At 42.9% G+C, this 26,713-nt stretch overlaps 1 protein-coding gene across 4 annotated transcripts in view; it reads right to left on the bottom strand.

Annotated features, from left to right (window-relative positions):
- Nucleotides 1-26,232, bottom strand: part of LOC126353778 (spondin-1-like) — a 577,109-nt gene extending 550,877 nt beyond the window's left edge. For 3 of the 4 annotated variants that reach the window (XM_050002859.1, XM_050002861.1, XM_050002863.1), the window contains exon 1: nt 26,167-26,232. In XM_050002859.1, the coding sequence (XP_049858816.1) occupies nt 26,167-26,210 (44 nt within the window). In that variant the 5' untranslated portion in view covers nt 26,211-26,232. The remainder of the gene's footprint in view (nt 1-26,166) is intronic. The other variant, XM_050002860.1, reaches the window with a different exon arrangement.
- Nucleotides 26,233-26,713: the final 481 nt, after the last annotated feature.

Genomic DNA, 26,713 nt, shown 5'->3' with positions numbered 1-26,713 from the left:
GTAGTTGTAAAACGAGAACGATGCATAACCGCTCACAAAATCGCCTTTACTGCAGCCACGTTCGTAATACACTTTTGAACAGACGTTGATGAGGGAGAAACAAAAAGACTTTCTAAGACAGACGATGACAGAAGTTGTAAGACAGGAAATAACAGTGAAGTCTGTGGAAACCGGTTGTTTTAAATAAGGAAATGTCTGTGCGATCTTGGCTGTTGAATGTTTTTACCCACAAGTTGGCAAGCAGTGATCATCGCGTAACCTTCGAGCGATCTTCCAGATTTCTACTCTGGTTTATGAATACTTACAGAATGGATTACGCCCAGTAAGCCGGCCAGCCGGTATAGGACTTTGAATAAGTACTACACAGCGTATCCACTTTGGACTTGGCATCTAAGTAAATTTTTTGAGAACTTGCGTATTTTTTCCAGACTCTCCTCATACGACTCGAACTGTATATACACTACTAGCCATTAAAATTACTACACCAAGAAGATGACGTGCTACAGACGTGAAATTTAAGCAACAGGAAGAAGATGCTGTAATATGCAAATGAGTAGCTTTTCAGAGCATTCACACAAGGTTGGTGCCGGTGGCGACACCTACAACGTGCTGATATGAGGAAAGTTTCCAACCAATTTCTCATACCCAAACAACAGTTGACCGGCGTTGCCTGGTGAAACGTCGTTGTGATGCCTCGTGTAAGGAGGAGAAATGCGTACCATCACATTTCCGACTTTGATAAAGGTCGGATTGTAGCCTATCGCGATTGCGGTTTATCCTATCGCGAAATTGCTGCTAGCGTTGGTCGAGATCCAATGACTGTTAGCATAATATGGAATCGGTGGGTTCAGGAGCGTACGACGGAACGCCGTGCTGGATCCGAACGGCCTCGTATCATTAGCAGTCGAGATGAAGGGCATCTTATCCGCATGGCTGAAATGGATCGTGCAGCCATGTCTCACTCCCTGAGTCAACAGATGGGGGTCGTTTGGAAGACAAAAACCATCTGCAGAACAGTTCGACTACGTTTGCTGCAGCGTGGACTATCAGCTCGGAGACCATGGCTGCGGTTACCCTTGAAGCTGCATCACAGACAGGAGCGCCTGTGATAGTGTACCCGACAACAAACATGGGTGCACGAATGGCAAAACGTCATTTTTTTCGAATGAATCCAGGTTCTGTTTACAGCATCATGATGGTCGCATCCGTGTTTGGCGACATCGCGGCGACCGCACATTGGAAGCGTGTATTCGTCATCGCCATTCTGGCGTCACACCCGGCGTGATGGCCTGGGGTGCCATTAGTCACTCACACGTCTCGGTCATCTCTTGTTCACACTGATGTCACTTTGAACAGAGGACGTTACATTTCAGATGTGTTACGACCCGTGGCTCTACCCTTTATTCGATCCCTGCGAAACCCTACATTTCAGCAGGATAATGCACGACCGCATGTTTCAGGTCCTTTATGGGCCTTTCCGGATACAGACAATGTTCGACTGCTACCCTGGCCAGCACATTCTCCAGGTATCTCACCGAATGGAAACGTCTGGTCAATGGTGGCCGAGCAACTGGCTCATCACAATACGCCAGTCACTACTCTTGAAGAATTGTGGTGTCTTGTTGAAGCTGCATGGGCAGCTGTGCCTGTACACGCCATCCAAGCTCTGTTTGACTCAATGCCCAGGCGTATCAAGGCCGTTTTGTTCTGGGTACTGATTTCTCAGGAAATCACCGAAATTGTGTGAAAATGTAATCACATGTCAGTTCTAGTATAACATATTAGTCCAATGAATACCCGTTTATCATCTGCATTATTTCTTGGTGTAGCAATTTTAATGGCCAGTAGTGTATTATGCCCGTATTATTGGCTTTTATTAATACAGTCATTTGCAATTAAGTAACCACCATGGAGGAACTAATATTTACTTTCCATGGGATACAGCGGTCTGTCAACGGTATCACAGTAACTTCAAATTTCTCGCTCAACTGCAAGCTGTTCGGTTAAGGATTCATGAGTCCAGGCAACTGTGAATTGCCTATAATATTTTCGTATGTTGGGAACCCCTCCACGAAGTCTATGTCTGCGCGTGGGCAAGTTAAGTCTTCGTGTTTTTGTCCGGTTGAAGGTGGGCAGGCAGCAGATTCCGCTGTGGAACACAGCGGAGGGAAGCCACGAGGTGCTGGCGCTGTATATCAAGGCCGCAGCTGTCCCTGACGTTGATGTGCGAGCTACCTCATGCAGGGTTTGCTCTTCCCGTTCACAGACGCCAGCGCTCACCATTTTTCTCTCGTCTCTCCCTCTCAGCCAACAAAGAGGCTGGTATACACATAAAATAATATCAACATTTAACAAATTCAATTTTACTTGCAGAGTCAGGGAGTCGTCCTAATGAAGTTTAGCGCATAGCACTCCGGCTTATAATTGAGGGTCGTGAGCTGCAACGTGTCAGAATTATGTGAAAGATCAACGAGCCATAATCTGGTGCTCTAGGCAGCCTGCTTCTGGCTTTTCGGGACTTTTCGCCACTTGTCTTGTTCACTGTGTGTGTTCAGTACAACTAGATCTTGTAACAGTGGTCATTAACATAGTTCCTGTACGTGATAACGAATGCGTCTTTCAATCAAGAAAAAAAAACTGTGTACATATCAAATTTCAGCCCGTTTTGCGAACAGGGCGCTACACGTACTCTGATAGGAAGAAACATAAAAGTGCAGAGGCGATTTATTTTTTGTTTTATTTAAGCAGGCGAATAGATTAAGCTTGTACATGCAGTTGTATAAGACCTATGACCGCCGTCTGTTTAAACATAAGAAAAAAGTAATTACTATAGCAATTACGAGATTGCCTGAAACAATAACTTTGTAATACTTCAGTAAACAAATAGGCCCCAGAACTTGCAGAGGTCTTCAACAGTACTCAAACTTACTGCTGTTCATGTTTAACATATTCAAAATATACTTACACGACATCGTAAACCCTAACGTCAAAGCTTTAAAACATCCTGATGATTTATACCAGGCAATTCAGCTGCGCCTACCTATGGCTTTTATGCAACAAACAACGCCTTCAAAAACGACACGCGAGTTCTCATATTCACTCGCTCCCTACGTGCAAACTATTAGTCCAACACAAAAAACAAAAAGGATTTTTTCAAATGGATCTAAGCATTATGGGACTTAACATCTGAGGTCATCTGTCCCCTAGACTTAGAACTATGTAAACCTAACTAACCTAAGGACATCACACACATCCATGCCCGAGGCAGGATTCGAACCTGCGACCGTAACAGCGGCATGGTTCCGGTCTGAAGCCCCTGGAATCGTTCGGCCACAGCGGCTGGCAAGGATTTTTTATGTAGGAAATTTAATGTATTTACATTTTGTTCTGGAATAAGTTTTCGCTGAGACCACGGTTTTCGATTATTCAAGAAAAAAAGGCGTTTGAAGTACCAAGTCTGCAGTATTCATAATTACTAGGCGCAAGTACCATACAGTCACACTTTTAAACTAGGATGAAACGTCGAAACTGTGGCTAAATATATACGCTTACGCACTAAGCACCCTATTACAAAGAGCGAAAATTCCATAATTATACTACTTTTACTACAAGGCAGTCATCTGGAGAGCAGACCAGACTGTCTACCTAATTTTCTCTTGTGTTTTATGATAGTTATATTATGATTACGTTTGCCAGTGCTTTGGTTCGACACCTTGTTCAGCACAACGCCGCCTTGGCGAGTGCCAATGCAAGGCAGTCTGGGCTCGCCTTTGGTATTTACAAAAGACCCCCTTATCATGGGGATGAACAAACCGTTGCTTCATAGACAACTTCACTATATCAGTGCGATATTCTATTTAAAATGAGCACCGTTTACGCGAGAAAAGTAGGAAAATTTCATATTTTCGTTAACAGATATACTTCTGCTTTATCCCTATTTGATTTTGTTTTACAAACCTGTACTCACCTGACAACAAATCGTATCTTTCATTACACTGCACTTAGTAGATTATCTAGGATAGAAGCGGGAGCAGTGGGGTAGGGAGGAACGTAGGTTGTGACCACCATATGTCGTCCACTTTCGTATTTTTTTGTGATGTGTGTTTTTATGTTTTAGTTCCTGTTCCTTGCGGATTAGAGACATAAATGGCAAACCAACGGGCTATTAAACAGAGATGTTTGAGAAATCCTGCTTGCAAGGCACTTCCATGTTGAGTAGTGTTCCTCAAGAAAGTAACTGGGTGTAACTGGACTCAATCCACACCTCTGCCAGTTCCACATTTTTTTATGCTAATGGACGTGGATGAAAATATGCAAACACTAAAAACGCATTACCGTGCCTAATACGGTGTCGGAAAACTGTTGGCATTCAAAACACCTTCGAGTCAAGTCGTCTTGCAATGGGTAAACACATGTCCTGTAGCCGGCCAGAGTGGCCGAGCGGTTCTAGGCGCTACTGTCTGGAACCGCGCGACCACTACGGTCGCAGGTTCGAATCCTGCCTCGGGCATGGATGTGTGTGATGTTCTTAGGTTAGTTAGGTTTAAGTAGTTCTAAGTTCTAGGGGACTGATGATCTCAGAAGTTAAGTCCCATATTGCTCAGAGCCATTTTTGAACATGTCCTGTATTGTTTTCAAGGGAATTTTATACGAGACTTCACCTACATCTACATTTCTACTCCGCAAACCACACTTAAGTGCCTGACAGAGGATTCATCGAACCAACTTCACAATTGTCTATTATTCCAATCACATATACGTATCTCGCGGAAAGGACAAACACCTATATCTTTCCGAACGAGCTATGATTTCCCTTATTTGAACGTGGCGATCAATTCTCCCCATGTAGGTCGCTGTCAAAAAAATATTTTCACATTCGGAGGAGAAAGTTGGTGATTGGAATGTCCTGAGAAGATTCCGTCGCAACGAAAAACGCCTGTCTTTTAATGATAGACAGCCCAAATCCTGTATCGTTTCAGTGGCAGTCCTCCCATATTTCACGATAATACAAAACGTGTTGGCCTTCTTTGAACCTTTTCGATGTACTCCGTCAGTCCTATCTGGTAAAGATTCCACACCGCGCAGCAGTATTCTAAAAGGGGGCGGAAAAGCGTAGTGTATACAGTCTCCTTAATAGATCTGTTACATTTTCTAAGTGTCCCGCCAATAAAACACAGCCTTTGGATAGCCTTTCCCACAACATTTTTAATTTGTTCCTTCCAATTTAAGTTCTTCGTAATTGTAATTGCTAGGTATTTAATTGAATTTACGGCCTTTAGATTTGACTGATTTATCGTGTAACCGAAGTTTAACGAATTCCTTTTAGCACTCATGTGGATGACCTCACACTTTTCGTTATTTAGGGTCAACTGTCAATTTTCGCACCATACAGATATCTTTTCTAAATCCTTTTGCAATTTGTTTTAATCTTCTGATGACTTCATTAGTCGATGAACGACAGCGTCATCTGCAAACAACCGAATACGGCTGCTCAGATTGTCCCCCAAATCGTTTATATAGATAAGGAACAAGAAAGGGTCTATAACACTACATTCTTCAACGCGAGAAATCACTACTGTTTTACTCGATGACTTTCCGTCAGTTACTATGAACTGTGACCTCACTGACAGGAAATCACGAATCCAGTCACATAACTGAGACGATGTTCCATAAGCACGCAATTTAACTACAAGCCGCTTGTGTAGTACAGTATCAAAAACCTTCCAGAAATCCAGAAATACGGAATAGATCTGAAATCCGTTGTCAATAACACTCAAAAATTCATGAGAATAAAGAACCAATTGCGTTTCACAAGACAGATGTTTTCTAAATCTGTGTTGACTGTGTGTCAATAGACCGTTTTCTTGGAAGTAGTTGGTAATTTTCTAAAACAGTATATGTTCCGAAATCCTGCTGTATATCGAAGTTAATGATATGGGCCTGTAATTTAATGGATTACTCCTACTACCTTTCTTGAATATTGGTGTGACCTGTGCAACTTTCCAGTTCTTGGGTACGGATCTTTCGTCGAGCGAACGCCTGTATGTGATTGTTAAGTATGGAGCTACTGTATCAGCACACTCTTGAAGGAACCTAATTGGTATACAATATGGACCAGAGGACTTGCTTTTATTAAGTGATTTAAGTTGCTTCACTGATCCGAGGATATTTACTTCTACGTTACTCATGTTGGCAGCTGTTCTTGGTTATAATTCTGGAATATATACTTCGTCTTCTTTTGTGAAGGCATTTCAGAAGCCTGTGTTTAGTAACTATGCTTTGGCAGCACTGTCTTCGATAGTATCTCCATTGCTTCCCTGGAAATAATGGCATGTTGAGATAACGATAGTGCTTACGTACCCTTCTCTGCAAGGTAGGTCACAAAGGTTCAATATTACTAAGATCTGGTGATGTTGACGCCCAGGCGAGATGTAACAATTCATCCTCGTGCTCACAAAACCAGTCGTGGATGACGATACGAGCTGTGTAAGCATCAACCCTATCGTCTTGGAACAGCACCATTAAGGAACAAGCATTGTACTATGGGACGAACCTGACCACCCAAAATGGCCACATATTCCGTGGCAGAAATGTGAAATTGCAGAGTAACCATGGGGCCCATCTGAAACCACGAAATGGCTGCCCAAAACGTCACAGAATCCCCACCATCTTTCACTTTGGGACGTAAACTTGGACAGAAATTGCAAACAGTTTGAAAAAAGACTCATCTGACGAAATGACTTTCTTCTATTATTCCACTGTCAAGGTTTTATGGCTTTGGCACCACGTTTTTCTGTTAAGGACATCTACATCGCCGATGAGTGTTCTGGAGTTCCAGTTCGTCCTGCAGTTCGCTGCTTACGGATAACCCTTCGTAATCTTTTGGTGTTGACATGATTCGAGAGTGTGTCTGAGTTCTGCAATGACTTTTGCAGCTGTCCTATTATTTTTCTCTTCAATGATCACTCAACACACAATTTCGTCTGTGTTGTGATTTATCGGATGATGTTTCTCAGCTTTCCCTGCATGCGGTACAAATCTTCGATACTGTGACTCTTGAAACGCCAGGAACTTAGGCTACCTTGTTTACGGAAGCACCGACCATACGATCACCAACAGTTTGCTCACGTTTGTATTCACTTAGCTCCAACACAATGCACGCGTAACTACACAGAACACTGTTCCGACGAAGACAGTTGCAACGTATTGAGGTCATTGCGCAGCTGCCGTATGCGGTCATAGTACAACAGCGCAGCCTACAGGTTTAACTAGTATCTGCTTTTGTGTTCAAGCACGCATTTCTTAAGGTGTTTCCACATTTTTGTCCAACACCTATATGACTGTGTGTGTGTGTGTGTGTGTGTGTGTGTGTGTGTGTCGATTACTGATTCAGAGTTATGCAAGAATTTACAGATGCCGAGACAAGATTAGTTTTCTTGAACTATAGCTAAAATTTTAGCAACCAAATTATCGGGCTCTCTGGTTACTTATGACAAAAACAATAACGTATTTGAGTTATGAAAAAAAAAGGTTGGGTGCTGTGTGCCTTTCCAGGAACTACTGCCTTAAAGCAGCACACCTCTGTTAGCCTTGAGCTATAAGATGTTCGCGTGAAGTAGGGAAGGATGCAAGAGGTGAGCACTTCTCAGATGATGGAGCAGGTTGAGTGCTTTTCACAATGCCTCATCAGCCAGACTTTCCAGCCTTGATCTCCAACTTAGCAGACTAATTTCGGTTTTCAAAGATGAAATGCCCTCTCTTCTTGGCTATTCTGAGTCGTAATGAGTGTTAAGATGAATGTTTCGTTACACAGCTGTCTCTGTTTTATCGGCTGTATCGCTTCCCTGCAGATATTTCATATCATGGGACCTAGTACATACAGGAATTACTTACAGGAATTGCTTATACCGTCATCTTCAGTTAAGACTCTTCTATTTTCTGTGCCTCTCTGCCTACGGCATGAAGTTCTAGATGAGGTCAGTGGGCGCCTTAGGTATCAAGTAAATTCTAAATGGTTATTACATATCAGGTGCCTATTATGAGTTCGTGGAGTGTTGTGTATATATTGTTGATGACGATGACGGAGAAGGGGGTCCATTGGACGTGACTCTTTTGATATATTGGTGTAAATATTTCTTGCAACACAAGCACACAAACCGCTTTGGCCTAAGATTCTATTAGAACATTAAGAGGAAAAGTCTGCTTAAAGGTTACAGCCATAATGACATTATAATGGTTCTGGTGAACTATGTACCTCCAGTGGAGATCACGAATGTAAAATTAGAGAGATTCGAGCGCGCACGGAGGCTTTCCGGCAGTCGTTCTTCCCGCGAACCATACGCGACTGGAACAGGAAAGGAGGGGGGGGGGGGGGGGGGGGGGGGGTAATGACAGTGGCACGTAAAGTGCCCTCTACTACACACCGTTGGGTGGCTTGCGGAGTATGAATGTAGATGTAGGTGTAAGAATCGCTGTAATGCTCGCATGTTGATCGATCCTATCGTTGATATAAAGTCACTTTGAAGTCATTGGAGGTACAATTTCCAGTGTTTTCTGTCAAATACGGACAATCTCAACAAGTGAAAGTCTTTCTAAAAAGTGTACTAAATTAAAAGAGCTTTCTAATCTATTTCATCAGTGCAAGGTTTATTTGCAATAATTAATCAATTATCGGTTCATCATATATGCAGAATACTTCATGATTTTCTGTCATCAGCCTGATGCAGCTCGCCGCTAATTCCTCTCGTGTGGAACCTCTTCATCTCAGTGTACCACTTGCACCCTACGTCGTCAGTTATTTGTTGGTTGTATTCCAATCTCCGACTTCCCTCAAGTATAATGGAAGTTATCCTGTACTACTAAAACCTGAAATACACACAATGTTACACAATATTCCTTTCATGTTTCGTTCTGAACCAGCTTTCAAGTTTCTAGTCCATTTCGCCCTGAATTTTAATTCCTCTTCTGATTCTTTCTTTTATTTCTGTCATTAGGAATATACAGGGTGATTGTAATTAAACTTTCAAACGCTGTAGAAATATCACAACTGGGAAAAATGACGTCAAATTGCAACGGAATATTATCGGAGAAGGGGGAGTTCAAATGGCTCTGATCACTGTGGGACTTAACATCTTTGGTCATCAATCCCCTAGAACTTAGAACTACTTAAACCTGACTAACCTAAGGATATCACACACATCCATGAACGAGGCAGGATTCGAACCTGCGATCGTAGTGGTTGTGGCGTTCCAGACTGATGCGCCTAGAACCGCTCGGCCACACCGGCCGGGTGAAGAAGGGGGAAACGTATGGCAGAAGAAAACAAATAGTGTGAAGTTGATCAACAGATGCCGCTGTATGTGTTCAGAATGCGTAAATGAAAACACCTGTCATGCGCACGACCCATTGAAGTTGGTATAAATACGCCGGGTACACGGCTTTTCCTCCTTTGAGACTGCGATTTTCGCCATGACTATGTCAATGCAGGATCGCACTTCGCCTGTAAAGCTGCATTCCAGGAATGATGACCGTGCAAACTTCTCTCTGCAGAAGTTATAGACACTGAAGGGTTTGAAAAAAAAGTTGATGGTCCGATGACTGCCGTGGGTCTAGAGAAAATTTATCGGAAATTCGAAAAGACGGGTTCTTTTGGTGTGCAACCTGGTAGAGGGAGCAAACGGATTGATTCTACGTCAGTGGATGCAGTGGCCACAGCAATGCACGAGAATACAAGTGGTGGTATGCAAACGTAGTGTAGTGCACGGAGAACTGCCCGGACATTGGACACACCCGTGAACACGGTGCGTAAAATCCTACGAAACATCCTTTTTTGCTACCCATTCAGAATTACCCATGTGCCCTAGTTGCTTCATATTGACCTGCCAGCAAGAGAGACCTTTGTTTTAGAATTTCTTGCTCGCATGGAAATGGACAGTGATTGACCATGGAAGATTTTGTGGGCAGACAAAGCCGACTTCCATCTGACAGGATGTGTCATAACACAGAATTGTCGAATATAGGCAACGGAAAATCCACACGCAGATCAACCAGTACCACTTCATTTTGAAAAGGTCCCTGTGTGATGCAGGTTTACTGCATCATTTATCGTAGGGCCATATTTTTTCGAAGACAGGTGCTTCCGGTCCTGTTACCTGTACCGTTACTGAAAAGCGCTGTGTGTGTCTTTTACGTAACCACGTCATTCCAGCTCTCCAACAGCGTGGATGTGTAGATGGGATCATTTTTATGGAACATGGCGCACTTCCGCACATTGAAAATCCAGTTAAGCAGCTGGTGAAGCGCAATTTCGGAAATGCTAGAATTGGCCGTCCCGATCACTTCTGGCTGTGGGGCCTATCTGATAGATGCTGTGTTCAGCTTTCCGATTGTAAACTTAGCTGCAGTGAAGGCACGCATTGCACAACTCCTTCTGAACGTGACCTCGGAAACTTCCGATCAGTTGTACTGTTTCTCTATTTCAACTTGTTGCAGAAACCGATGGACAGCATATTTTGCGCCAGTCACTCGGAAATTAATAATCCAATCTGATTTTGATTGATGCTTTTTATGCGGCTTTTGGCCTCCGGACAATGAAAAACCTATGTGATACATACTTTTTATGCTGTTTTTGGCCTCAGTACAATTAGAAACCGGTTTTTTTCCATCCGACGTGATATGACGTTGCCGTGGTGGATGAGGGTACGTAACTAAGGGTATCATACCTGTACACCCATGCACACTGAGTAGTACAGTTTAACGTCAAATGTACACCTTAGGCATTGTTGTATGAGTCATTTGTCATTTGTAGTCAACCTCTATTAAATTATGATGCTTAAAGCACCATTTGTTGCTACATTTTGTAATTATTTACTTTTCTTCTGTCATACGTTTTCCCAAATGGCAAATGGCTCTGAGCAATATGGGACTTAACTTCTAAGGCCATTAGTCCCTCGGACTTAGAACTACTTAAACCTAACTAACCTATGGACAGAACACACATCCATGCCCGAGGCAGCATTCGAACCTGCGACCGTGGCGGTCGCGCGGTTCCAGACTGTAGCGCCTAGAACCGCTCAGCCACTCCGGCCGGCTATGTTTTATCCTTTTCTGATAATATTGCCCTGCAATGTGACATCATTCTGACCAGTTATTTTTACAGCGGTTTGAAAGTTTAATTATAATCACCCAGTACAATGAACAATAGGATTGAACGACTGCATCCCTGTCTTATACCCTTTCTTATCTGAGCACTCCTTTCTTCCTCTTCTATTCTTGTTTTTCTATCCTTGTTCACGTTTATATTGCATATTATGTCTTCCGTTCTAGCTTATGCCTGTTTTCTTGAGAATTTCGAAAATCTTGCACCTTTTTAAGCTCTCGAACGATTTTCCTAAGCCGATAAATTCTAAGTACTTGTTTAGACATTCCTTAAGCCTTGCTTCCATTATCAACAGCACCGTTAGAACTGTCTCTTTTGTGTCTTTACCTTTCCGAAAGTCAAATATCATCACCTAATAGATCCCCAATTTTCTTTTCCATTTTTCGTCAACAAATTGGATGGATGTGCTTATGATATGTTTCTTCTTCCTTCAGGCCTTTTGTGATCAGTAATGTACTTTCTCCTCCAATAGTCCAATGTTCCTACAACTGCACAAAATGTATGGAGTACTAACAATATGCTAAGACTGTTTCAGTGTCACTGTTCATTACGGAGCTGGTATGGCCCTTTAATGCTCATTCGGCGTCCTTAGTGAAGTAGTCAGAGGGCTTAAAGCGTTTCCAGTGAGCTTTCGCTGCAGCTCGAGTTGCTCTTAATTTGACGCGGATTGGAGCCTTGTCCCTTCCATCGTGAGCTACGGTGCGGGAATACAAAAACCAGCAGAGTGTCTAATTTAGACGCCGCCTTGCAGAAGAACGCTTTGAGCTCAACATTTCCGAGTACTTCATCGCTAACGCAATATACTCTGCTACGCCAGCTGTACTTCTCTTGCGCTCTACGAACTCTCCTCTGTACCGTATTAGACCGGAAGTGGTGAATTTAAGGTGGATTGTACACAGATACGTTTATTACGTGAGGCTCTCTCACCTTGAAACTAACCTTGTTTCTGTATGTATTTCAAAACTTTTTCATTTCTAGCTACTAAACCAGTAATCTAAAGGTTTCACAAGTATTTGGAATAAGTTAAGTAGTAGGCGAGTAGTTTCGCTCTGTGCATTTCAACATCCAGAGTTAAAAGTGTAAAATTACCTTTTGTAGAAATGGGCCCTGTTCCTTTGAGAAAACATTGTGAACTTTTATTTGAGACAACCTCTGCCATACGTTTCCTCTTTAGAGAATGATAACTTGAACGTTGGTCATTAGAAGCTACTGTCATCCGATATTTCATCTGCAGTACGCCGGAATCCGGTTTAAACAATACTTATTTAGAGTAAAAAATGCGAATTTTTCCCCATGGCTGCCTCTTATGACTTCATTTAAAATTTAAATCACAAACATGGATTTTACAGATACGCAGTATTAGCGTAACGTATCTTGATAATAATGTTAATCATCGTTGACTTTATTTACACTGTTTCAAGAGTATCTGTGAAGTGCATGTTGTTTTACACTCCTGATGCTTTATGCGTCATTGTTTATAGTACGCGATCTCGCCTCCTACGCCGGCCGGAGGCTCTAGGCGCTACAGTCTGGAACCGCGCGACCGCTACGACCGCACGTTCGAATCCTGCCTCGGGCATGGATGTGTTAGTTAGGTTTAAGTAGTTCTAAGTTCTATGGGACTGATGACTTCGGAAGTTAAGTCCCATAGTGCTCAGAGCCATTTCATCCCGCCTCCTACGTCTTCAGGCCGATGTGAACAGCTACACCAGGGAAGCTTCACAGCCCGAGGCGCTGCCCCTCCTGCAGGCCGTTCCATATGCCATATTTCAGCAGGAGAACGCCCGACCGCGTATAGCGAGGAATGTGCAAGTCTTCTGCGAAGAAGACCACTGCTTCCCTGGCCTGCCCATTGGCCACACATGTCAGCGTCTAACATGTCTGGGATGTGGTGGGTCGGCAACTTGTTCGTTCAGGTCCTCTTGCAGCCACAATTGATGCATTGTGGACGCGCCTACAAACCGCGCGGCAGGTATTCTCCAGCAGCGTATTCAGGTGCTCTTTGATTCCATGCAACGACGCCTAGCGGCTCTGATTCTAGCACTTGGTGGCACTGCTCCGTACTGAACCTCCACTCTCACATGCACGTACAGGTCTGTAAAGCCAATCATTTCTAGAGCGCCAAATCCACGGAAGAAATTTCATTGTGATCACATCTCTTAGCCTTGGTGTTTCACTTAGTCCAAACAATAATGTGTTTGAATTAGCACTGGGACAACAAACTGTTACGGCTTAAAGTCAAGCGCCGGCGCGCCAATCGGGAACGAGAGAGGAGAGAGGGTTATGAAGAAGACGTCAGCCATTTGCACGCTGCCCGACCCCCAACGCGACAGCAGCAGCCTCTATGTGAAGACAACATAAGCGCAGCGCCCGGCTGGCCGCGGCCTAGTGCCACAGCGGCTTCAAGATTAAGCGCTTTTATACACTACTCGCTATTACAATTACTACACCAGAAAGATGACGTGCTACAGAGGCGAAATTTAACCGACAGGAAGAAGATGCTGTGATATGCAAATTATTATGTTTTCAGAGCATTCACACAACGTTGACGCCGGTGGCGACACTTGCAACGTGCTGACATGACGAAAGTTTCCAACCGATTTCTCATACACATACAGCAGTTGACCGACGTTAGCTCCTAAAACGTTGTTGTGATGTATCTTCTGGTTGTGATGCCTCTTGTAAGCAGGAGAAAAGCGTACCATCACGTTTCCGACTTTGATAAAGGTCGGATTTTAGCCTATCGCGATTGCCGTTTATCGTATCGCGACAGTTGGTCGAGATCCAATGACTATTAGCAGAATATGGAATCGGTGGGTTCAGGAGGCTAATACGGAACGCCGTGCTGGATCCCGACGGCCTCGTATCACTAGCAGTCGGGATGAAAGCCATCTAATACGCATGGCTGCAACGGATCGTGCACCCACATCTCAATCCGTAAGTCAACAGATGGGAAGGTTTGCAAGACAACAACCATCTGCACGAACAGTTCGACGACGTTTGCAGCAGCTTGGACTATCAGCTCGGAGACCATGGCTGCGGTTACCCTTGACGCTGCATCACAGACAGGAGCCCCTGCGATGGTGTACTCAACGACGAAAAAGGATGCACAAATGGAAAAACGTCATTTTTTCGAATGACTCCAGTTCTCTTTACAACATCATGATGGTCGCATCCGTGTTTAGCGACATCGCGGTGAACGCAAATTGGCAGCGTGTATTCGTCATCGCCATACTGACGTATCACCCGGCATGATGGTATGGGGTGCCATTGGTTACACGTCTCGGTCACCTCTTGTTCGCATTGACGGCACTTCGAACAGTGGATGTTACATTTCAGATGTGTTACGACCCGTGGCTCTACCCTTCATTCGATCCCTGCGAAACCCAACATTTCAGGAGGATAATGCACGACCGCATGTTGCAGGTCCTGCATGGGCCTTTCTGGGTACAGAAAATGTTCGACTGCTGCCCTGGCCAACACATTCTCCAGATATCTCACCAACTGAAAACGTCTGGTCAATGGTGACCGAGCAACTGGCTTGTCACAACACGCCAGTCACTACTCTTAATGAACTGTGGTATTGTGTTGAAGTTGCATGGGTAGCTGTACCCCTACACTCCATCCAATGTCTGTTTGACTGAATGCTTAGGCGTATCGAGGCCGTATTACGGCCAGAGGTGGTTGTTCTGGGTACTGATTTCTTAGGATCTATGCACCCAAATTGTGTGAAAATGTAGTCACATGTCAATTCTAGTAAAATATATTTGTCCAATGATTACCTGTTTATCATCTGCATTTCTTCTTGTTGTAGCAGTTTTAATGGCCAATAGTGCAGTAGAGACTTAAGAACTGTATACATATAAGAGATTTCTTATTATGCATCTCGCCCTTTGCTTACGACTGAGATGTGTCATTCTCTAAAGTTAAATTTTTCATTTAGTTTTCGTAATAAAACTCATTAATACGATTTGCTTAAATTGCTGTCTACCGATACGAGAAAGCTGGTTTCCTAGACACCCCATATTCGACGAGTAGGGAGGATTTAATACATACCACACTGGCCTAGAATGTGCGCAGCTAGAAAACATCCTTGGAGCTTAAAACTGAGTGCTGGACCAGCAGTCTTGTAGGTAGGGGATGAGATATTGACGAAAGTAAAGCTGTGAGGGCCGATCATGAGTTACGCTCGGGTTCCTCCATTGGCAGAGCACTTGACCTCGAAAGGCAAAGTTCCGAGTTCGGGTCTCAGTCCGGCACACAGTTTCAATCCGCCAGAAATTTTCTAATCGGCTGCTTTAAGGAACTGTTCCAGCACTCTCTTTCAGTGATTAAGAGAAGCAACTGAAAACTTAAATGATGGTAACTGTACAGGGATTTGAATTCTGTTCTTCCCTAATGTGATCGACTCAGTTAACCAAGGTACCTTGTAGCTTAGACCCTGTACTAATTTGAGGATAATTGGCCTAAACTTGTAGATGTGTCATTATTATTAATTTGTGGTGGAAGAAGCGCTGACAATGTCGCTGCTAAATTTCGTACGATAAGACTAACCACGTTTACATACTACTGTAATCGATACACCAAGCTTTAAATTCTTAAAGGGGTAATCGCCCGCTTCAACGATACAGCTTTATCATCCAATCAAATGTATGCAGTGTAATGCCATTTTACTAATTAATGTATCCATCACATACCAAATGATGCTGTGCGTATTTGACATGATCCGGCATTAAAGTAGGTAATGTCCATTATCTCCCGGTTCATAAAGCGCAGAATATATGCTAAACTGTGGCATTCGCTTGATAAATGCACTGCTTCGTCAGATAAATTAAGCACTTCGCAACAGCGGTGAAGAACTTTTCTAGCTATAAGATTTATGAAACTTCCGAAGTTTTCAACGAAATCAAATGGGTATTTAGCATACATTCACAGTTTGTCACGGAGGCACGCAGAGAAGGACGTAAATGCGAGTCGCGCTAATGGCACGCAATTACACAGTTGCACTCTTCCTAATCGTAATTCTACCGGCTGCAGAGAGGGAGTGATTCTGTGTACAGAATGGATACTGTGACTAAGTTCGCCTAGAACTGATAAAATTATTTATTTATAAAACCCGATTAAGATTTTGGCCTTCAGCAATCTGAAAGTGGATCGCAGATTAAAGACCACGGTTACAATATCGGATTTTATAAATCCGTAATTTTAACAGTCTGGTATATCTGACATGCAATCCAACATTTAGATAATACTATGACACAAATAGACCAGAAAAAATACAATTTATACTCGTTCACATACAGTGTAACAATAAAGTTATATTACAAACAGTGCGCGGGCAGCAATGGGAATGAGGCGAGGGGTGAAATATATTGAAAGAGGAAGTCCATAAAACACAAGTAATGAAGATAGGACGAAAGAAAGAAGGGTAACTGGGAGAAGATGATGTTGTTGATGTTGTCTTCAGTCCTGAGACTGGTTTGATGCAGCTCTCCATGCTACTCTATCCTGTGCAAGCTGCTTCATCTCCCAGTACCTACTGCAACCTACATCCTTCTGAATCTGCTTAGTGTATTCATCTCTTGGTCTCCCTCTACGATTTTTACCCTCCACGCTGCCCTCCAGTGCTAAATTTGTGATACCTTGATGCCTCAAAACATGTCCTACCAACCGATCCCTTCTTCTAGTCAAGTTGTGCCACAAACGTCTCTTCTCCCCAATCCTATTAAATACCTCCTCATTAATTATATGATCTACTCATCTAATCTTCAGCATTCCTCTGTACCACCACATTTCGAAAGCTTCTATTCTCTTCTTGTCCTCATTTGCTTTATTTTTTAACGGAGAGAAAACTGGCCATGCTAGTAATTATTAACGAGGGGGGGGGGGGGGGGCGACGGGGACGACGCGAAGAAGTAAAATTATGTGGCTGACAGAAGAAATTGCTTCAGCTCTTCTTACTAGCAACAGGGCACTGAATTTTGTAAGAAAGAAGAGGAACCCATTTTGTACGCAATGTAACGGTGACCCTAAACTTGCAGTAAGCTTAAGACCAAACAATACCTGATTATAACAGCTGCTGCGGAAGATGACAAATCAAACAAACATAGATACTGACTCAAATGAAATATAACAAGAAAATATTTACGATACCAGCTCACATGTGTCAAGCCAGGAACTTGTGATGAATCTCTAATTTTTATCGCTGTAATACTAATGGATCAAAAATGGTTCAAATGGCTCTGAGCACTTTGGAACTTAACATCTGTAGTCATCAGACCCCTAGAACTTAGAATTACTTAAACCTAACTAACCTAAGGACATCACACACATCCATGCCCGAGGAAGGATTCGAACCTGCGACGGTAGCGGTCGCGCGGTTCCAGACTGAAGCGCCTAGAACCCCGGCCGGCAACTAATGTATCTATTACTCCATCTTCTTTGAGATGGACAGTGGACAGTGTCTTGAGAGGAGTATATAAGATGAACATCAACAAAAGCAAAACGAGGATAACGGTATGTAGTCGGATTAAGTCGAGTGATGCTGAGGGAATTAGATTAGGAAATGAGACACTTAAGGTAGTAAAGGAGGTTTGCTATTTGGGGAGCAAAATAACTGATGATGGTCGAAGTAGAGAGGATATAAAATGTAGACTGGCAATGGCAAGGAAAGCGTTTCTGAAGAAGAGAAATTTGTTAACATATAGTATTGATTTAAATGTCTGGAAGTCGTTTCTGAAAGTATTTGTATGGAGTGTAGCCATGTATGGAAGTGAAACATGGACGATAAATAGTTTGGACAAGAAGAGAATAGAAGCTTTCGAAATGTGGTGCTACAGAAGAATGCTGAAGATAAGATGGGTAGATCGCATAACTAATGAGGAAATATTGAATAGGATTGGGGAGAAGAGAAGTTTGTGGCACAACTTGACCAGAAGAAGGGATCGGTTGGTAGGACATGTTCTGAGGCATCAAGGGATCACCAATTTCGTACTGGAGGGCAGCGTGGAGGGTAAAAATCGTAGAGGGACACCAAGAGACGAATACACCAAGCAGATTCAGAAGGATGTAGGTTGCAGTAGGTACTGGGAGATGAAGAAGCTTGCACAGGATACAGTAGCATGGAGAGCTGCATCAAACCAGTCTCAGGACTGAAGACCACAACAACAACACTTTGAGATCGGTCAAAATATTCTCTTACCTTAGGTTTTGAACAGCATCCTTTCCACAGAAGCTGATCGCGGATGTGTGATCCGTTTCTTCGGTAGCTTTGTATTTGACAAAGCCTGTTTCCTATTTTGCGTTAAACTGTCGTATCAAGATCTCTGAGTTGTTCCTACAACATGCCATAAGAATCTTACTCCCGATCTTCCTATTACTACATATTTTGCTCTGCCAAAATCCATGCCACACTACAACAGTTATAACAGCCGCAGTTTTTACATTATATTCTAATTTCTTCGTATGCTTCCAAAAAGAAACTGTTGTTGCATATCATGAATAGTATCTTCAAAGTTGGCATTAAAACCATGTATAATACAACTCAAACAGCAAAATCATTTTTCCATTAGTCACTATTTTGACACACTCCAAATATTTTACATTTATAGGTATTGGTCTACATAACACAGCTTTACTGTAAAAAAAAAACCGTTAGAAAAACGGGATGAATGCGTTTTTTAAGGTTTTATGGTATTTATTCTGGTCCGCGGAACAAATTACGTTGTTGTTGTTGTTTTTGTTGTCTTCAGTCCTGAGACTGGTTTGATGCAGCTCTCCATGCTACTCTATCCTGTGCAAGCTGCTTCATCCCCCAGTACCTACTGCAACCTACATCCTTCTGAATCTGCTTAGTGTACTCATCTCTCGGTCTCCCTCTACGATTTTTACCCTCCATGCTGCCCTCCAATGCTAAATTTGTGATCCCTTGATGCCTCAAAACATGTCCTACCAACCGATCCCTTCTTCTAGTCAAGTTGTGCCACAAACTTCTCTTCTCCCCAATCCTATTCAATACCTCCTCATTAGTTACGTGATCTATCCACCTTATCTTCAGTATTCTTCTGTAGCACCACATTTCGAAAGCTTCTATTCTCTTCTTGTCCAAACTAGTTATCGTCCATGTTTCACTTCCATACATGGCTACACTCCAAACAAATACTTTCAGAAACGACTTCCTGATACATAAACCTATATTCGATGTTAACAAATTTCTCTTCTTCAGAAACGCTTTCCTTGCCATTGCCAGTCTACATTTTATATCCTCTCTACTTCGACCATCATCAGTTATTTTACTTCCTAAATAGCAAAACTCCTTTACTACTTTAAGTGTCTCATTTCCTAATCTAATTCCCTCAGCATCACCCGATTTAATTTGACTACATTCCATTATCCTCGTTTTGCTTTTGTTAATGTTCATCTTATATCCTCCTTTCAAGACACTGTCCATTCCGTTCAACTGCTCTTCCAAGTCCTTTGCCGTCTCTGACAGAATTACAATGTCATCGGCGAACCTCAAGGTTTTTACTTCGTCTCCATGAATTTTAATACCTACTCCAAATTTTTCTTTTGTTTCCTTTACTGCTTGCTCAATATACACATTGAATAACATCGGGGAGAGGCTGCAACCCTGTCTCACTCCTTTCCCAACCACTGCTTCCCAAATTACGTAACATGCTGAAAGAAGAAAAAGAAAGGTTCGGTGGCACGCATATTACGCACATTGAGCTAATATCGAAGGCTTCCACGAAGAATGAACCGTAGATTAGAAACAAGCGCATATTTAAGAAATTGAGATGAAGACTAGATGTTTCGGTGGCAACTCAGAAATTCGATCGATTCTATGAATGCTAAATATTCTTTTGAAAAAGAGAGAGCAAAGAATGAATAAACTTCACTCCTGCCAAATTGTTAATACTAGTCTCTGGGACAGCGTTATACAAACGGTTATGAAAATTGGCTCAAGCTGACAACAGCCTGAATGTTTTTCATGTGCATAAGAGACATTCAAATGAAAAGAAGACAGATGGAAAAAAGTAAGTAAGCTGTTCATTATTTCAAAAGTCATGAATTTATCCCATTGCGGGACAAGCCGGTCAGTGCATTCATGGGAAAATGTTTGCGGTCGTCACGGAATCATGACAGTAACCAGGCGTGCACCCGTCCGAAGAAAATCAACGGCCACGAATGTCTTTCCTCAGGGATTCTAAAATACGAAACTCTCATGGAGAGATTTGGGGCAGGTGGGGCTCCCAAACGAAACTTCTGCAGCAAAAGGGGAACAACCTTGGCAACACGGGGTTGTTTACGTAGCTGAAATCCCGCTGCGAAGCCTTACACATCCACCATACAGTCACGATCCCTCCACAGGAGATTTACGTATTTTTGGAGCCGTGAAGAAAGGCATCAGTGGCCGTCGATTTGCTTCGGACAAAGAGGGGCACGCCTGGGTACATTCATGAAGGCACTGACCGTCTTGCTGACACTGGGATAAATATATTAACAGTTATGGCGATTACTTACTTTTATGCATCTGTCTCGTTTTCATTTGACTGCCTCGTATATATCAGTGTAACAGTTGAAAGTCTGTGGAACGATTTCACACACGAACATACGGCAACACCATCTCTTTTGTGGCCGGGAAGATCGGTGCGATACTATTCTGTCAGAGAACAATAGCCAGAGAGGGGGAAAAATGCTTCAATTGGCTCTGAGGACTAAGGGACTTAACATCTGAGGTCATTACTCCCCTAGAACTTAGAACTACTCAAACCTAACGAACCTAAGGACATCACACACATCCATGCCCGAGGCAGGATTCGAACCTGCGGCCGTAGCGGTCGCGCGGTTCCAGACTGAAGCGCCTAGAACCGCTCGGACACACTAACCGGCGTCAGAGAGGAAACGTGAAAACAAATACCAAGACGACTCATAGACGTCAAAGGACGCAGTATCAACATGCTATTCATTTTGAATGCGACATTACGAGATACCGCGACATTTTGGGTCGTTCATAGATAGCATGGTGCAACTATAGCAGTGCGTATGAGGAAACAGTGAATAGAAAAGACTTGTACTTAATGACGATCGTCTGCTGGACCAAGTAGTGTGACCACCACACCGTCCACTTTGTCCCAGTGGGGCCTTTGGGGAGATCCAGTTTAGGTTTTCCGTTATTGCTCTAAATCGCTTATGTCAATTCCATGTTCGTTGCTTTGATAACATACTGACTATTTCGTACCCCCATCGTCTTTCAGTATGAGCTTCTGCCCCGTTATCGAATGACCTCGACGGTTTCTTCCTTCTTTCCTTCCTGAATAGCGGGCTATACAGTCTAATCCACAGTTTCCGCTCGATATTCATCGTTGGATGTCCGCTGCTAGTTTGAGTGTCAAAATACCTTGATTTTCGACAAGTTCCGTCTGCTTGTGTGTGCTTTACTGACGGCTGCATGTGAGTATGTGGGAACCGTGTTGTTCAAAGAAAAATTGCAAACTGTGATCGCGTGGGTCCCATTGGACACGACATGTGACTTTTACTTCTGCTTATTGAAGGACACTCATAACGAAGTCACAGCATCACGGACCGCTTATACACTGCAGCACCAAAGAAACTGCTATAGGCATGCTCATTCAAACACAGGAATACGTAAACCTATGGGACATACATTCTCCGAAATAGCGATGAAGTGGGGATTTTCCCTTACGACCATCTCACGAATGTACCATGAATATTAGGAATCTGGTAAAACATCAAATCTCCAGATCGCTACGGCCGGAAAAACATCCTGCAAGAACGGTGCCAAAGACGACTGAAGAGAATCGTTCAACATGACAGAAGTACAACCCTTCCGCAAATTGCTGCAGATTTCAATACTGGGCCATCAACCAGTATCAGCGTGCGAACCATTCACCGAAACATCATCTACTTGGGCTTTCGGAACCGAAGGCCCACTCGTGTACCCTTGATGAGTGCTCGACCCAAAGCGTTACGCCTCGCCCGGGCCCCCTTAACACCGACATTGGACTGTTGATGACTGGAAACATGTTGCGAGGTTGGACGAGTCTCGTTTCAGTTTTTATCGAGCTGGTAGATGTTTACGGGTATGGAGACAACCTCATGAATCCATGGACCCAGCATGTCAGCAGGGGGTTGTTCAAGCTGTGGAGGCTCTGTAATGGCGTGGAGTGTGTGCAGTTGGAGTGATATTGGACCTTGATACGTTAGATACGACTCTGACAAATGACACGTACGTAAGAATCCTGTCTGATCACCTGCATTCATTCATGCCCATTGTGTATTATGACGGACTTGGGCAATTCCAGCAGTACAATGCGACACCCGACACATCCAGAATTGCTACAGGGTGGCTCCAAGAACACTCTTCTGAGTTTAAACACTACCGCTGGCCTCCAAACTTCCCAGACATAAACTTTATTGATCGTATCTGAGATGCCATGCAACGTGCTGTCCAGAAAAGGTCTCCACTCCCTTGTACTCTTACGGGCTTTTTGGACAGCGTTGCAGGATTCATGGTGCCAATTCCCTCCATCACTACTTCAGACATTAGTACAGTCCATGCCACGTCTTGTTGCGACACTTCTGCGTACTCGCGGGGTCGCTACACAATATAATGGAGGTGTACTAATTTCTTTGGCTCTTCAGTGTATAATCTCGTCTATTTCGAGGATGATCTGTGTTAAACATCGTTGGATTAAGTGAAAGCATAATTCTATTTTACATCGTGTTAGATTTGGTGACGTTAAAGTCGTGAGAGTTTGTAAGTATTATGTTTATACTTAATGGTTGAATCAGTTGCAGTACACATGCACTTCTCAAGCTCAAGATCGACCCCTGTTTTCGCAGGCTATATGTGGCGATAAATATGTAAGCTCTCTTTGAGGCACGGCGCCTAGCACTACTTCCCTAACTCAACGTTCGCTCTGACCTCTCCATGTGGAAGACACCGTTCGTCAGGAACTTGTTCGATGGTCCTGCAGTTATCCCTGTTGCTGGCTCCAGGACTCCCTCAGATGCAACGTGGAAGAATATTCCTCCTGGTGCCTCTCTTATTCCATGCCAAGATGTTTACAGTCTTTGATTGCACAATGATCGAGCTGCAATTGATGTCAATAATCTAACAGAAATTGTTTCTCTAAGCAGTGTTCTGCTGCTCCCAGACACTTGAAAAAAGTCGTTATTTAACCACCACTAAGAAGCTACTGCAAAGATATAGTCTTTACTGTTGAATTAGTTTCGACGGAACGTCATATTCAGTCGACCTATACATAGAAACAAACGGTATCAGAATCACTGTACAGTAAAATTTTCAAAATAAAAAATAAGAAAGTTTTAATTTCAGCAAAGGCTTACAATAAAGATGCTCTACAGTCCAAAACCATAAGCAACTTATAGTTGAGCACAAGAAACCATCCCATTTCTGTCACCTTGTACGTTTGCGTCGAGGCGTCTCCAATTAGAGGCTACGTACCACAACATATACATCAAACATTTACTGACATTTGTATGAGGAACACAGCAGTAAAGACTAATACATAATTCTCATAGATGGGAAAGTAATCAGTAAGTAAAGCAACCGAATATATTTAATTCGTAGTAGATGAATTTGTTAAAAGAAACTTTCCACGTATTTTACAGAAGTTTTAATGTTTCATGTGCCTCACGCCCAACTAAACCGCTAATAAAACTTACACGTGGAAACTAGTTCAGCAAAATCCTTGTCTACGTAGAACACTAACGAGTTCGCTGACTGCTGTTGCGTCGGATGCACTGGATAGCCTTTATTGGAGCGCCCTGCTGATGTATATTGTCAGAAAATCTGTTTTTTGACCTTAAACCCTGTATTTTCTTGTAGTTCCATAACTATGCAACCAATTCCTGCCACCGAGTAAGGAAAACTAATTAACGGTACCAGGTACTGAACTTCTGTACTGCGTATAATAATCAAACATATTCGTCATTCGCCCACATGTATATCTTAGTTTGGTTACATGATGCTTCAGTTCAGTCGGAGGAGGTACTTTTTGCCCAAAAATGAATGATTAGAGCGATGTGTGTAGCTGATTAGTGAAACCCTACATTTCGAGAGGTTCTAGGCGCTTCAGTCTGGAACCGCGCGACCGCTACGATCACACGTTTGGATCCTGCCTCGGGCATGGATGTGTGTGATGTCATTAGGTTAGTTAGGTTTAAGTAGTTCTAAGTTCTAGGGGACTGATGACCTCAGATGTTAATTCCCATAGTGCTCAGAGCCATTTGAATCTTTAGTTCGAATTCCACGTTCTCATTGCGCTGCTTCATCTGTAACAGTCATCATGAGTAACACGTTCATCATTCGTATGGTTCGTACAAAACTGAAAGACAATATGTACTGGAAAAAGAATGAAGAAAAGCGTTTTTAAATGTCATTGGTCATATAGGCAGCTCACATGTTTTAATGTTTATTTTGTAAGTGCACATTAATATTAATTGTTATAGTGCATTAATGTATGTCCTCGATCGTTTTGTTTACAACCGTTTCTCATGGGATTGATTCTTCCAAGTTGGGAGTACATACATGGTGACGAAATCTTTCAAATGGATACCTAAGCTTGCTGAGAGAGTCGAGCCCGTGATGCGTGGCGCTAGTTCAAAGCGGTGGTGGCACGCAGGCAAAAACCTAAAATTTAACTTTCCACCGACGACGACGTTATTACGGTGGAGCACAAGCTCAGAGTGGACAAGGATGGAGAAGGAACTATCCTGCGTTCATCTTAAGTGATTTTGTGACTGACGGAAAGTATGGGATGGTGGGATTGGAATTTGAGCCCCACTCTTCCCGAACTGTCTTAACTAAAACTACATCTGACATGGTTTACACTTTTCTTCGGTTACACTACAGGAAGTAATTATCCTATAGGTCCCTCAGTGATCTCAGATAAAAAACAAATCTTTTCCCAGAATTTACATTGTCTTATGAAACCTAGAAAAGTTTGTTACTGTACATTGTTTGTATTCCTCAAGCAGAAATCTCTAGATTTAAACGCAATATCTTTCACTCTGTTACCTTAAATAGCTACTGCACATTGTGGTAACTCTCATGTAACTCAGTTTTAAATAGGAAAGAGGCTAAATTCCCCATGAGTTAGAGTACATTTCAGCCTATAAGTTTATGTTTGTACTTAAATTATGCTGCGACAAAATAACTTACTCTCTGCATTCTGGGAGTAAAGACCACAGTGTCTCGGATGTTTATCGCAAGTTCTCAGTTTATTATTTATTGCCTGTAAGGCCTAAATTGGAGAATAATGCAAAATATAATAAATTGAGTACTTCTGATAAACAGCCGAGGCGGAAAACTTCAAAACGTCCTTTAATAACTATATGAGTGTGGTGCCCCACACAAAAAGGACCAAAGGATGATGGTGGCCGACAAGAAAGAGCTATAAACATATATAGTCAAATGAGAAGTACTGATACATTTCGTTTCTGTACGAAAACAATCATACACATTTGCGGAAAATGTGTGCTCACAAAAAACACAGGTCAGAAAGTATCTGCTGCTTCACTGCGTGTACCGCAGTGTTTGTGAGTTATCTACTATATTGTAGTCTCACTGAGAGTCGCACACGATGTGTGCACGTGCCGTTTTAAACGTTGACATAGAGTTTAGCACACTTCAGTAGCATATGGGTCTTTCATCTTATCTAGACAAAAATCACTCAAGCAATAGTGTCCATATTGGAAGATCACAATTGTTTGAAATTCGACATGGTTCACTATTCTGTTTGCCGAGGTAGATGATATTTTGAAAGCAAGAAGGAGAAGGTTGTACTTAATTTTTAAAGATGACAGTAAAGTGAACAATTACATAGATACATTTTTATGATTTATCTTCGCCTTGCACGCTAAATGCAAGCTGCTGTCACTGGCTACATCTAATTAAACACACTAATCATGTCTACTACGGACAACTGCTTCGCCGAATTCTTATTGCGTGTGGTACTTACACTCGAGGCGCCGAAGCTGCGAATCTCCGGCCGTTGCGCTCCATGAGGCGTCAGGCGCAGCACTGGAAAACGGCCGCACTCTGCGTCGCTTATAGGCGGCGCGCTGCCGTGTGTTTCGCGGCGCCCCCGCACGTGGCGCTTGCGTCGGCTGGATTCCTGTTCTGCGATATCGCATTCCCTAGTGGTGAAAGGAATACTTGTTGCCTCTATTATCTCTTTCATCTTATTGTTGCTTTTACCGCACGGCCATTGATGTCTTTCTTTACACGGAAAAATTTTTTTAAATGAAAGAACGTGAGGAACACTCAACTCTGGAGGCAATCTGCTCATGCGAATCGCCTTCGATTTTCAAGCTAAATTCGACGTTCGTGGAAGCGAAAACTCCCAGAAAGTCCTCAAACCCGAATACCTTTATTTCGAAGTGAGTTACAGCTCCAGTTGAGTCATCCGAGAATTTCTTCTGGTCCAATAAAAGGTTCAGCTTCCGCTTGTTACTCCACATTCCTGTCAAGCTTCATACAGGCTTTCTCATTATATTTCGCTTCTA

This window comes from Schistocerca gregaria, chromosome 3 (assembly GCF_023897955.1).
Source record: "Schistocerca gregaria isolate iqSchGreg1 chromosome 3, iqSchGreg1.2, whole genome shotgun sequence".
Lineage (NCBI taxonomy): Eukaryota > Metazoa > Arthropoda > Insecta > Orthoptera > Acrididae > Schistocerca > Schistocerca gregaria.
Note: the sequence above shows the minus strand (reverse complement) of the source record. Positions and strands in the feature narration are given on the sequence as shown.